General features: G+C 36.8%; 1 protein-coding gene across 1 annotated transcript in view; it reads left to right on the plus strand.

Moving 5' to 3' along the window:
• The window catches only part of ZFHX4 (zinc finger homeobox 4), a 179,320-nt gene that overhangs the window by 26,357 nt on the left and 138,522 nt on the right, over positions 1–14,441 (plus strand). The window contains exon 3 of the mRNA XM_058528913.1: positions 1–216. This exon is cut by the window's left edge and continues 287 nt beyond it. Within this exon, the coding sequence (XP_058384896.1) occupies positions 1–216 (216 nt within the window). The remainder of the gene's footprint in view (positions 217–14,441) is intronic.

Consider the following 14,441-nt stretch of genomic DNA (forward strand, 5'->3'; position numbering starts at 1 on the left):
CTCCACTGCAAGACTGATAAACATATGCAGAAATATCAACTGGTGGCTCACATTAAAGAAGGGGGCAAGAGCAATGAGTGGAGGCTGAAGTGTATTGCCATTGGCAACCCCGTTCACCTAAAATGTAACGCCTGTGACTACTACACCAACAGTGTGGATAAATTACGCTTGCATACCACCAATCACAGGCACGAGGCCGCCCTGAAGCTCTACAAGGTAAGCAGTGACATCCATTTCCGTTGGCACGGAGTAGAGAAGGGAATTAACTGTTTCAGAGCTTGGAGCACAAATCTGCAAGTTGGGGAAAAAAATAGAAGGGCAAGATACACGGTTTCTGTTTAACGTTACTAAACGTATATTGAAATCCATGGAATTGGAGAATTTATTTGAAAGATTTGCCATGTGTGCCTTTGACACCTAGCTCAGTGGCATTGATTGCTTTACTGGTTTCCCCAAAATAAAATAACTTTTGTGAGTATTTTCATATATAAAATAATACTTTTAAACCTCTTTTATTGATTGATTTTTAAAAAAATAGCACTGCTCTTGGCTAAGTGTTAATGGTTCCAGGGAGCAGAGGACAAAAACAGTACTACCTTGTGAATGCATCATCTTTTGTTTGGTGACAAACAAGGACTATCCAAACACGATGGTTTTTTTTTTTTCTTTTCTGTAAGTTCCTACTAGTATTGATTAAACACACTCTCCCTTAGCATCAGTTTAAAGTCTTCTGCTTAACTCTGTTGTTATTTTTCGTGACTTTTCCCAGCTAGTAATGTGTCTATGCCCAACAATGGGTGTGGTGCAGATAAAAATCTTCATTCAATGACAAATATACTTTCATCTTTGCTGGAAAAAACTATGCAGATGTAATGAATGTGTGTAAGTGATGAACACTATTTATTCCATAACTTGTCTTGACTTTTTCTCAACGCTAATTACTGGTTAATTTATTTTATGCAGTTTGTTTCTTGGGTTGGCTTGATTGTCTTGGTTTATGGACAAGTGAAACAGATTCATTTCAATGATGAGTAACTTAACTTATTAAAAACTTCTTTTGTCTAGAGGATATTAAAATTCAGAAAATATTGCAAACCATTAGTCATTGTAACAAGCTCTAAATATGATTACAAAATCCATTTTGCAAGTGTTATCTATTGATTTATACTAGAAATCAGTGATAACTATGCTATCAGCAGTCAACCAGCGATTATCATACCTATGGCTTCGGTAGTACTAGTTCAAACTCTAAACACACAACAGAAAGAGCAGGTTGTGGCTCTCTAGAGCAAGTGCAGGAATTATTTATTTGGGTTGGCCTGGCACCATTTATTTGGATTGTTTCTCGAAGTTCAAATTCTAGATTGATGTACCGAGCGTAAAAACCTAAAGACGTGGTGTGAGAATTTGTAACACTGTTCCCGTGGTATCGGCGCTCTGTGGATCAATAATGAAAGCATTAGATTTGGGTCACACGGTTTGAGGGGAGTACAGGCCCTAATCTAAGATGGAAAGCTTCTAAGTTGATGGTATTGAAAATATGATATAGTGGATTAATTGTGTTATAATTCATAGGTTTTACAGCAACAGTTGACAACTGTTCAATTGTCAACTTTTTTTCTGTTGATACCTGACCTATTAAAACTTTTAGAATACCTAGGAGAAAAAAATAAACATTAAGTTTGTATAAATAATAGATCTCGACCCTGGGAGCCATATAGAATATTCATGAACTGTGTTTATATTCATGCAGCTCCTCTAACACTTGAACATGTTGTGAATAAAAGATATAAATGTACAAATTTTTCTATTTTATTAATCTCATGTGAGAAGCTAAAGAAAGGTAGAGTGTTACTGCTTATTTTCTCAGGAAAGATTATTTAATCTGATTGTTTGATGATTATTTGAATGTGTGTATATATTTGCATTAAGTTTATCCATTCATTCCATGGCTATGAGTTGCCCACCCTCACCATCTGCAGAGCAGTTTGCCAGGTGCCCGTGTTACTCTGGAAGTTGCTTTTCGGGGAGAGTTGGATATTGCCTTTGACTATATAACAACTAAATGAGATAAAAGCTTGTTCATAAAGAGGACTTTAAAGCATAGAGAGGTTTAGATCCCAGAACCAAAGAATATATATCCTCTTACCTTAGAAATGTTATAAGTCATATAAAAATTTATTTTTCCCCTACTCTTAAATACTCAAGCTTCCTTGAAGTGTAGTGTCTAAAAACGGTCAACAAACAAACAAAAACACGCTTTGAACAAACTTACCTTGAATTAAAAGAAGATTGAAGAGAGAAATATTTGAGCTCTTGAAACTTGGTATTGGGCCATCAAACTATATTATTTCACATTATCCTTCAAGGAGCATTCATTATTTCTGGTAGTATCTGCAAAAATACTCCAGAGTAGCAATGAGTTGAGGTTGCCATTTCTAACTGATTTCCAGAAACTGTGTGAGTCAGATATAGAGGATTTTCAAATGCAGTAATGAGGATATTAGCAAGCTTGGTCGGCAAAATAAAATTGCTTCTTAAGTAACATTAATTGCTTTTAAATGAGAACCTAACAAATTGGCTTGGGCCTGGAAAAAATGATGGTTTGTAATATGACTAAAATATTAAAATTAGACTTAAAATAGTTTCTGAGTTAATGACTAGACAATAATCTATATAAAATTCATTTTCATTAGGAGTTTAATTTACATCATTTTGCATCATGAATTATTCAGACTTTGAGGGAAAGTGACAAGTAGCAGTTATAAGACAAATACAGAGCTGTGAGAAAACAACTTTTCTCATTATTGACAACATATTGATTCATAATACTCTAAATGTGATGTGTCCGTTCGATTTGAATAGACCACTTTACCTCTTGTGTTGTCAACCTGAGCCAGTATTACCTAAGAGAAGCGTGTGTCCTGATTCCAGTTTAAGGAGGTTAAAGGTTAAAGGTTAAGGGTTAGCTTAAAAGCATCATCTGCCTAGCTGCTTAACTTTAAACTGATCAATATAATGAAAATCTGTTTTACAGATGTTGTTTTAAGGTATTTGGCAGGATTTAGGCAGCTTTAACATTAGACGTATGCTAGTAAAAATTATTTCTTTATTTGACCAGAACAACACCTTTCCTTTTAAGTTTAAGGTAGAAGGACTTGCGGGTTATGGTATTTTGGCAAAGAACTCAGAGACAGAATGTGTTGATGATCTTTCCATATGGACTCAAAAAAAAGAATACCTTTATGTCTATTGCTAACGATGACTGCAGAAACAAACAAGGCTGTATTCATTTTTTGGCAGTATTACTTTCCTTAGCGTTTTTTTTAAAAGGAATTTTGTTATTCTTAAGAAAATCTTACTCATTTCTTCAAGCAAAATTCTCTGAAGTGCTCAGCACTACTAAATTTTGATTTTTCCTCCAGAAATTTTAATGATGAAGCAAAATTAGTCTAGGAAATTAAAATGATAAAATGAAACTGCACATTGCCCATCATCTTCTCTTTTAACATATGAAAGTGAGGTTAATAAATACTAAATGCATAGATAGCTACAATCAGTGTTGCAAGGTAAAGTGTGTGTATCTGTCTATACAGATAATGCAAAAATAGTGTTTCTCATCTACTTTATTAGACTTGATTATATTCTTCTAATTTCACACCTTTGCATCCTCTACAAATTTTGTCAGTTGACATTCACATAATGAGTCCTCAATAAATATTTGCAGGATGAATAATGGACTAATGAATAAACTGAGAAATGTATTAAAGAAACCCCTTTACTTCCAACCCTCATTAAAAAAAAATGCATTGCAATTTGATCTACCCCTTAAATGATCCCAAACTTTTTCTAAAGAGTCCAGTAAAAAGATATAATGAAAACCACTTAGCACTACACATTCAAACTGAGGAAGAACGAATAAGACTGGCAGTATTTTAGATTTACAGTTTAGCTTATCCTTGGCTCGGAATGGCCATGACTTTTCCGGCCAGCTGATTGGTCCCCCACCCTCCCATGCAGGGCGTGCAAATACTGTGCAGCACCTGTGCTTCAGCTGCTCTTATAATATTATATGGATTTTTAAGTGAGGTGTTCACAGCTTTGCTGGTTCAAAGTCAAAAGCTTAATTACACTAGCTTTTTTTCTTCCTGCATCTGCTAGTGGTGAGGCAGAATAATCTGTCTGAATTCCACAATGCTGTTTTCATATTTGGATTTCAAATTGGCTGGGAGCAGTGAATGAATCTCTTGTCTCCATGGTGAGCAGAGGAACACACGTGGGATTTAGTCCTAGGTAACTTTTAGTGTAACGTTCCCCTAAGGAACATTTTTGGAGTTTTCTCATTATCCATGTTATGGATGAAAGAATCCGGGTTAAGAACTAAAATCAAGGTGTGGGGGAAGAGAATGCAAGGAGCCACGTTGGGAAAAGTATATGGCAAGGAAATAAAAAATGGAATAATTAGCTTTACCTACCTTGTTTGCTTTTTTTACTAGCAGGAAATAATAACCCGATCAGTTTGGAATTACCAAAGAATCACAAGCATTTTCATTTCAATAGGCCTGAGTCCAACCTTGCAATTTAAAATCAAATATACCAGATATGTACCATTTCAATTATTGAACTGTCATTGTCCCCATGTGATGGTAAAGGAGGTTAGAAGATTGTGTAGTACACATTTGCATAAAAGTCATTGTGTAAAAGGAAATTGGAATATGTGTGTGTATCTAAGAAACCAAAACAGGTACTTTTTAATCTTATTCTAGTCGTTTGTTTAGATGAAGAAAGCTGTTTTCAGAGATAAACAGAAGTTATTCTTTTCTATTGCTGAACATTAACTTGAATATGGAAATTTTTGCACTTTTTGTATTAGTTTCAGATTTATGTTCCTTGCAAGGTTGAGATGCAGTGTGAAATTTAATTCCAGTTGCAGGATTTATTTTTTTAAAAAGTAATCACAATTCAAATTATTCTATTGTGTTCTCATATCAGAAGACAAGGCAGAGGTTGAAAAAACAGTTTCTGTAGTTGGACAATACATGCTTGCGTAATGCATAACTAATAAATACACAGATCAAATGGAGAGGAGCTGGTTAGCTAATAGCAACTAATAAATCACTGGTGTGTTCAGATCGCAATGTAATTGGCTAGCCCTATCTCCGACGTCAACTTCTGTTTTTAAGCTTGACATTTGCCTGAAGCACAGCCATGTGTTAGAACATGGCTCCTCCAGCACCAATATGGACTTGCTCACTGCATTCACAGGGCAAGTAATATATTACATGAGCTGAGAACCCTCTTTATATTCCACTAGGAAAAAAAAAGGCAAAAATCTGTCTATCCAAATTATAATATATATATTGAAACATATCAATCCTTAGGAGGATTACTCTAGACCAGGCATTAGCAACTTATTACGTCCAAGTTGGGGTAGATAAAATGATTTTTAGGGTGTGAAATTGTGAACAAACCCAGGCAAAATGTAAAGAAAAGCAAAGTGTTTTGCTGGAACCTTCCTGTTTTCTTTTCGACATGTCTTTGCTTAACCAGCGCTACCGTCTCCCTACACATGAGGCACACACTCTCACGCTCTTCTCTGTTTTTCTGAAATCCTGACTATTCTATCCCACCTAGATCTTCTTTTCAGGGAAATACTCCATGTTGTGAGGTTACCCATCTAGTTCCCCAAAGGAAACTAGCATTCCTTTAATTAAGGGGAAAGAAGCCTTTTCATAAAAGCAGAGTGGAGCATCCAAAGGTGTTTATGACTTTCAAGTCTTTCCCAGGGTGCATTTTGTTTTAAAGGAACCGCTTAATCTGGATGGATTTCTAATGTGTGGGGGGGGGTGCAGTGATGATGTGAGGGATGGGGATTAGGTGTGGCAGTGCCCACCTTAAGAGCTTCCTTCATTGATCTCCTTCCAAACACACGTACACACACACACTGCAACACCACACACACCACACAACATACCGTCCCCAACTCAGAAACACAGTAAAAAATTTGTCACTACCATTCACTTCACTTCAGGACCATGTCAACTAGACTTTGTGATTTATGTTACTTTTTTTCATAACTGGTGCTCATTCTAGCTCATGTGAAGCGTAGGTATGGTTTAACCAAAAGTAGTAAATCGCTTATGTGTCACCCACGCTGAGGTCGTTTAGGTAATGCAGACAAAAGTGTTATCTTGTAATTAATGGGCTCTCCCTGCATGTTTCTTTGGCTTCAATTTAATCGTCCCTGTCAGTGGAGCTCGTTTCAAATTGCTGAAACGTTCACATGGGTGCTGTGATGCCATGCAGTAATGCAGCCAGAGTCATATGTTAACCAGGCCTCGCGCTGCTGAAAGGGTCTTGGCCCGGGGTGGAGTGAGGAGGAGCTGGCATGTGCATAATGACCGCGGTGCTGCTTCCAGAACATCTGGCCTGCCTGAGTTCTACTGGAAATGCTTTACCCAGTTTGCTTTGAGTCTGAGCCTATGCTCAGGCTGAGTTCAATTAGACGTGGAGATTTGTTCATTATTCAGATAATTCGAGCCTTAAAGGGCACTTTCTTCCAAATTATTAATATTAGTGTATTAATACACGTTAATATTAGTGTATTTCAGGAGAGCTTCTGATGATATGATGTATTCAGAAGAACCACAACAATGGTTCCTATAGTCTCCTATAACCCATGAGGAAATGCCCTCACAGAGTCTGTGGCCTAGGAGGAGGGTGGTGATTGGTGTGGGCGCAAGGGCCAAAGTTCTGTTTGCAGAATACCTGAATGATATCCCAAATTTTAGTTCTAATAAATACAGAAACTTTTATTGAGCACTTACTATGTGCCAGGTTTCAAGATGTCTCTGTTCATAGAGGTTGTGTCCCATTAATGTGGTAGGTTATAAGCCATCTTCTCTAACATGAGACTTCCTAACTCCATCTGTTCTTCCAGTGTGGCAGAGACAATAATAAAATTAAGGGTTGCATCTGTATATTAGCCATCAAAAGCTTCCATACTTTTTTCCGACAATGGCTGGTCAAAGGACAGAGTGTAATTGGCCTCTTGGGTCATCAGTAGATGTAGAACAGTGTCACTTCTATCTCTTGGCTGACCCTTATTACTCTCTTGCATTGCAAGACTTTATTGATCAGTTTCAGACAAGGGTTATGGTGGGAATTTGAGGGCAGGATAGAGCTTTTCTATTAGTTGGAGCATTTATGCTGTTCTTCATACATGAGGATGCTGCTGCTGATGCGTTACCTAGAAAATGAAGAAGAAAGCCACTTAATAAACAATGCAACATGTGTCAGATTGCAACTTCAGGCAACCTTCTTATAGAACCACGATGCTAATTTAGTTTGACTCTTGGAGAATCTTTGTAAGTTCAGTTTACAATACTGTCTGTGAGAGTTCTACTTAAAGATAAATTATTATAATAACTAGTTCTGTTATTATCTGTGATTACGTGTGTGTAGCAACATTTATTTCACTTGATTTTATAAACTTTTATTAATATTCTAGCTTTCTTATCTTTAAGGAAAAGTACTTTTGTAGCCTTGAATATAATACTTATATATATTAAATATGCATATATAAATATAAAAGTATATTGAGACCATACTCAATAATTTATTGATCAGATTTTCCTAAAGCCTTTCTTTCACTGGAAATATTAGATAGCATAGGATACACATTTCTCTCTCCTTGTTTCTTAGGGTTCTGTTTTCCCATTAAGCAGTTTTTAAGGAGTAGTGCAGAGGAAGGTTGAGGTTGAAAAATTCTTTGTCTCAAGGTATCTGCTGATAAAATTAGTGGAATGCAGGTCTGAGGAGGGAAAGAAATGAGCTATTGATAGATCCAACTGTATCGCTTAACTCTAGTTTGGGAGGAAGTCTTTTAAAGTTTTAAAATATTGGTTTTTAGGCTGTGATTCTGTGTCATATGTCAAGAAGAGCCTCTTTTATAGAGAGAGTTGGCAATTGACTGTCTATATATGATTTATGAGGTATTAGGAAGACGCTTACCAAAAATATCACTTCTTCTGATGCCAGATGTTCTGTCAACAGTGAAACCATATTGATAATTGACTTATCCACTTATCACCTTTTAAAATAGCCCTACTTTTTGAAGAGAAAACGTATACTGACAACAATCATAATAAGTTAAACTTTTTATGTGCGTTATCTCGTTGATTCTTCCTATGTGCGTTATCTCATTGACTCTTCCTAATAGTTATATTTTATTATACCCATTTTGACATATGAGGAAACTGAGATTTGGAGCAAAATGCCTTGCTCAAGTCCTCACAGATGGTAAGAGGCTGTGTTGGAGTTCTAACTCTGGCCTCATCTCAGCCCTGCCCTAGCCTGCATTATGAGACTTTGCTAATTAGAAAACTTTTTGTTGTACTTAAGGATGGAAAGAGCAGGAAGTGGGAAAGGAAGAGAAAGGCTGGGAGCCTCAGAGGCGTACTTCATTTTGTCTAGGTGTTAATCATTTTGGAGCCCACTTATATTCCTTCAAGTTAGCACATTCCCTTAAAGATACTGCGGATGCAACGTAACATAAGAGCTGGCCAGTAGGGTTTGCATACACAAATGCGGTCAACTGGAATGATGAACTTACACCTGCTGGGTCATCTACAAGCTGGAAGGAGAAACTGCTGCTTAAAATTGTTGCCTGAATATTGCCTGTCACAACAGAATTCTTTCACTTTAAAGAAACTTCCTTTTACTGGCATTTTTGGGGGTTTGGTATATTAAATAGAGAGGGCTAATAGAATATTTATCACTTCTACTGCCTGGGCTCTCAATGCTTGCAAGTTAAGCACCTTTGGAGGCTGCATTAATTCCTTTGGGTCACCAGGGTACTTCAGCAGTAATGTACTAAATGGTACCCCGCTGACCTCAAAGAGGGAACGTGCCTCCCTAAGCATTTAGCTTACTACACGGGAGCAACGAAAGCACAGTCTGCTCTCTGTCCAGAACCTGAGTTGTCTTCTCCTCCCGTTTCCCAGCATCCATATAACTCCTGGAGGAAGTCTTATTCACTTGCTACTTATTAGAATTTTTGAAAATAATTTTTGTGTGAATTATTATTTCTTTTACTTTTATCTTTCACTTCTTAACGATGATCCATTTTAGTTACTAGGTTCCAGGGATTTTCTTTCCACCGTGTGTTTGTAATGCACTCCCTTCCTCTCTCTCTTCCTTGAAATTTTGCTAATGATTCCAATGTAAAGCTCAAAATCTTGTTAGAACTGTTTACATTGACTTAACTTAAAGATGCTTGGGGAAATCTTGCCTTCCTGAATCTGACTACCCAGTCCTGCCAAACACTGTCAGTCATTGTCATTAGTGCTGTTGACCACTCTCATTGATGAGATATTCTTTTATTGGAGAGTAAGAATAGTCTTGGTTTTGAAATGACAAAACTGTTAGCAATAGAGAAGCTCCCAATTCCTATAGCTGGTGTGTGTAAAACATGCAAAGACATTTTGATAATTATAATGGGCAGCATCTTTCAGAGACTTTAAATATTTCCAACTATTCATTTGGCAGGCCTGAGAATAACACTAGCATATGTCCTTAGGGCCTAAAGTCATTCATTGTTCAGTTGTGGGAAATCAGATAGTAAGTCAATTCGCCATTGCCTCTGAAAGAGTCAGTTTACAAGGCATCTCCTTTAAACTCAACATATATTCAGCACTGACCACTGAGTAACAGAGTAGGTGACATCAGATGTGAGGGAGGGAGAAAATGATTCCCAATTTTTACACCAGATAAATAGTGTTGTTTTTTGAAAAAAGATTAACATGCTAGAATGAGAATTAGGCAAACACCAGAATATACCTTTCAGAATTTATTTTGAATAAATTTATGTATAATATGTAAAATTTATGTAAAATAAATGAATTTATATTACATACTACTTTAGAAGGGAGAAAACTCTCTCCTATTCACTATAATACTATCACTACTTTTAAACAGATGCCCCTCAGTGTCTTTTGAGAAATAATTTGGCTAAAAGCAAGTTCTGGTTTATTATAATTTTTATTAGCAAATTAAGTAATTAAAAAAAGACATTTGGATGGAACAATTGTAGTAAGTTTTTCCATGATGAGTATTCCCTGAAAAGATACTCCCCAGTCTCATAACCAAATTCCTTAAAAATAGATCCAAGTGGAGTTCATAAATAACTTTTTTTTTCAGAGAAATACAGTCTTTGGCTCTCTTAATTCCTTAAATATTAGAAAAACTAAGATGGGCTTTATGAAGAATTATTTAGTTTTTAGAGTACCCATTCTTAACACAGAGATAAAGTTACTATCTTTAGGTCATAAATGCAAAAATGTCTTCCTAATTGCTTAATTTTGTCAACATTCATTTAGATGTATGTTTCAAAATAGATTTTCAGGTATAATATATACTTCTAAGTTTCTGTAGCATGTACTAGGTCATTTTATTCCTTCTTGTAACTGTGGCTACCCATTTAATTATAATGGCTTGATAACTTATTGGAAAACCATTGATACAGAAATACATTGAAATTGATGTTCTTGCTTTTTTTTATGTCTGTTAACACTTTTCCAAAAAGTGAACAATTTAATTCTTTGTCAATGGCTGTAGAAGAATGTAGATAGATTCAGGTCTCATGTGTTAGGTGATTAAAAAGGCGAAATGCCAGGACACCCCTGACGTTTTCAATACATATCCACGGAGACCTACTTATGCTTATTTTGCTCGAACCCTGAAACAAATTGCATGCACGCGTGTGTGCGTGCGTGTATGTGTGTGTGAAAGAGAGAGAGGAGTGAGAATACAGTACATGAAGACTTATTTTAAAAAATTGACGAAGATTATGAGTTAATCATTAATGCCCACTTATTTTGTTTTAAGGTAGATCGCAGAAATCTCTTCCTGCACATTGGAAGTGTTCTCAGTCCCTAGAGATAATAAACCTTTGATGATGTTGTGCAAGACTCCTCAGCAAGCACTGAAATCAGTTCTGTATGTACACATGACTAATCAAAGGTTCAGGGAACAGGATATGATTTGGTACAAGTGATAGGTTCTCCAAAAAGCAAATGGCCTCACTAATTGTGGGAGCATGTGAAGTCCTTTTTCCCCTTACCCAAGGCAGGTCCTGGTCCACCATTGGGACAGGTATCCTTTGACCAAGGCTTGAGCGCTAAGTCTTAAAAAGTATCTTTAAAAGCAAAGGTTTTCTCAAATTAATGTCTACCTAATTAGTAGTCTGTTCTTTTCTTTGTCTTAAATTCACAACAGATACCGCAAGACACATGGACTCAGAAAGATCCTTGAAATTCAGGGAGTTAGGTAACCAGAACAAATCTCCTCTTAAATTGATCAACCGTCAGATGTCCCTAGTGGGAAAATGATGGACTAAGACAGCAATCTCAATAATTAGGCATGAAATTACATAGGAAAATGTGACTGAAAGTTTCAAAAAAATCAGTTCTAAATTAGCAAAGGAAGGAACTAAAGTTATATGCTATAAAATCTGCCATGTGGTCCGTGCAGTGAGTGTTGAGGCCATTGTCTTCTGCTTTGTTGCTTTTTTTATTTGCAACAGCTTTATTGAGATGTAATTCATACACCATGCAATTCACCCATTTAAGGTATACAATTCAATGTTTTTTAGAATTATGCAACCATCACCACAATCAATTTGAGAACATTTTCAAGACTCCAAAAGGAAATCCTGTACCATTTAAGCCCCTCTAATCCCCCACTGGACCCCCACTAATCCCAACTCCCCCACCCCCCGGCCCTAGGCAAACACTAACTGCTTTCTGTCTATATGGATGTGCCTATTCTGGACATTTCATATAAATGGACTCATACTATATGTGGTCCTTTGTGACTGGCTCCTTTCACTTAGCGTAATGTTTTCATGATTCATCCATATTGTAGCATGTACCAGTATTTCAGACGTTTTTATTATAGAATTTCCGTTGTATGGATAAACTACATTTTATTTATCCTCTCATCAGTTGATAGGCATTTGAGTTCTTTCCACTTTTTGGCTATTATGAATAATGATGCTCTGAACATTTGTGTACAAGTTTTTTGTGTGGACATATGTTTTCATTTCTCTTGGGTATATATCTAGGAGTAGAATTCCTGGATTGGCAATTCCTAATATTAACTGGACTCTCATTGCTGCCAATCAGTTCTTGTTTTGTGCCTGGTCAGCTCCTTCTCCCTTTTCCTTTAAAGAATATTATAAATTTTTGTCACTCTCCCGATGCTCCTTATTCATCTTCTGCTCTACCCTGGCCAACGAGCTCAGAGAGGAAATTAATACTAACATTTGCTGAGCACTTACTAGGTGGCAGATGATCTTCTAAGTTCTTTAAATGTATTAACTCATTTAATTCTAACAGCAATCCTGTTAGATAGGTACTCTTATTATGTCTGTTTTGAAGATGAGGAAACAAGGCAATGAAAGCTTAATTAAATTATCCAAGGTTCCATAGCTGATAAAAGTGACAAATGAGTCAGGATTTGAACTCAGGTTGACTGATTCCAGTACCCACAGTCTTAAACAGGACATCTGTCACAGTGCAGATTCCAGACTGAGAAGGGATACCTGGAAATGAAGGTCTTGTTTGTGGCAGAAGGGGATGCAAACAAGAGTGCGACTGTAACAGTTGATCCTTGAGAAGGGCATGTATCACCTGAGAGAGGAGGAAAAGAAGTGATGGTGAGCTAGATAGAGATTTACAGACTTTGGGAGGGGGTAGTGAGGGATGGCAAATTAGAAAAGTGACTGATAACAGTACATTCTTTTTTAGTTCTTTTTTATGTCAGAATGTAAACCATTTATTTGGTTCATACTATGTTCTTCGAAAAATGTCTATGAACTGAATTCTCCGTATTTGTAGGATTGAAAAATTGGTATATTTTATGGTAACCTAAATTTACTAAAATGCATTTTGTCAGATTGATGTTCCAGTAATACACAAATGCTTGTTTGTCCTCATTTGTTGAAAGTGCACTGTGCGGGGCCCTCCTGGTGAGTGAGACAGACACAAAGGATGTGGGATGCAGTTCTTGTCCTCAAGCAGCTCACCAGTTTTTAGAATAAAATATATAATGGTTTTTACCTGTGCTTTATTTTCTCTCGTGAATTGTCCCTGTTAACAGCCTTTCTGAATCCCAGAAGTTTGTAGGCACATTTTTAGTACTTTACATAACACATTTTAGCAATGTTTACTCCTTTGTGTCATCTAGAAAGTTAATATTTAGATTTTCTGTGGTATTTGGGGAAAAATTAGATTCCTGCCTTGCAGAACTTTGATAAAGTGTGGTTACTTGTTTCCACCTCAGTGAAAATGTTGTCCCATTGTTGAAAACTAATGCACAGTAACAGTGTAAGTTGAGTCTTCTCTCCTTCTTCACCCTGCAACCCCACCTATGTGATGTTTGTGAGCATGATTTTTATGTGTCTTTTTTTTTTTGAGGAAGATTGGCCCTGCCTTAACATCTGTTGCCAGTCTTCCTCTCTTTCTTTTTTTCTCCCCAAAGCCCCAGTCCATAGCTGTGTATCATAGTTGTAGAGTTGTAGCTCTTCTATGTGGGACGCCGCCTCAGCATGGCTTGATGAGCAGTGAGTAGGTCCGTGCCCAGGATCCGAACCAGCAAACCCCAGGCCACCGAAGCGGAAGGCATGAACTTAAGTGCTACGCCACCAGGCCGGCACCTTTACGTTTTCTTAATGCTAAAGATATGGATAAACTGAAATATTACTTTGTGCTTTCTTTTGTTAACTAGAAGGATTTTTTTCTTTTTGTATGTGTAAAAACATAAATATACTTGTTTCTAATGTCTGGTCTAATTAATCGCTGGTAAAATAGTCTGTAATATTTTATCTATAGCTATTTCAGGCATCATCGTATTTTATTCAAACAATTATTAATGTTCCTTGAGGTTTTCAATTTCCAGACACCCACTGATCTTCATCAAGCCTGTTGACATGGGTAGGCTAAGGTCAGGAGTGGGGTTGCCAGTGTTCCTACTTTTGGAACATAACGTTGCATAATTTCTTCTTTCTGTTTTACTATGAAAAAAATTTACGGAGAAATTATGCAAGAACACATGATAAGCTTCCATATTATCTCATGCTAAAAGATTCTCTGGAGCTACTTTCTCGAGTCTGAAACACAGTGAAACTGAAAGATTGACTGCCTATTTCAGACTTATGTCTTTGAACACTGATGAGCTTAATAGGCATTGACAAGGTGGGTATCACTTTTTGATACCCTCCCATTATTAATATATTGGGAGTGGACTGTGGTGGGAGGGTGTGGGGGGATGTCTCAGAGAAAGGCCGTGAAAGATATGTGCATCTCTCTCCTTCTCTCTCTCTGTAACTCAAGAAAAGTTTGAAAGAAGAGTTAGGCATTTTCTGTCTTAAAGTGGCCAAC

This window comes from Diceros bicornis, chromosome 33 (assembly GCF_020826845.1).
Source record: "Diceros bicornis minor isolate mBicDic1 chromosome 33, mDicBic1.mat.cur, whole genome shotgun sequence".
NCBI lineage: Eukaryota > Metazoa > Chordata > Mammalia > Perissodactyla > Rhinocerotidae > Diceros > Diceros bicornis.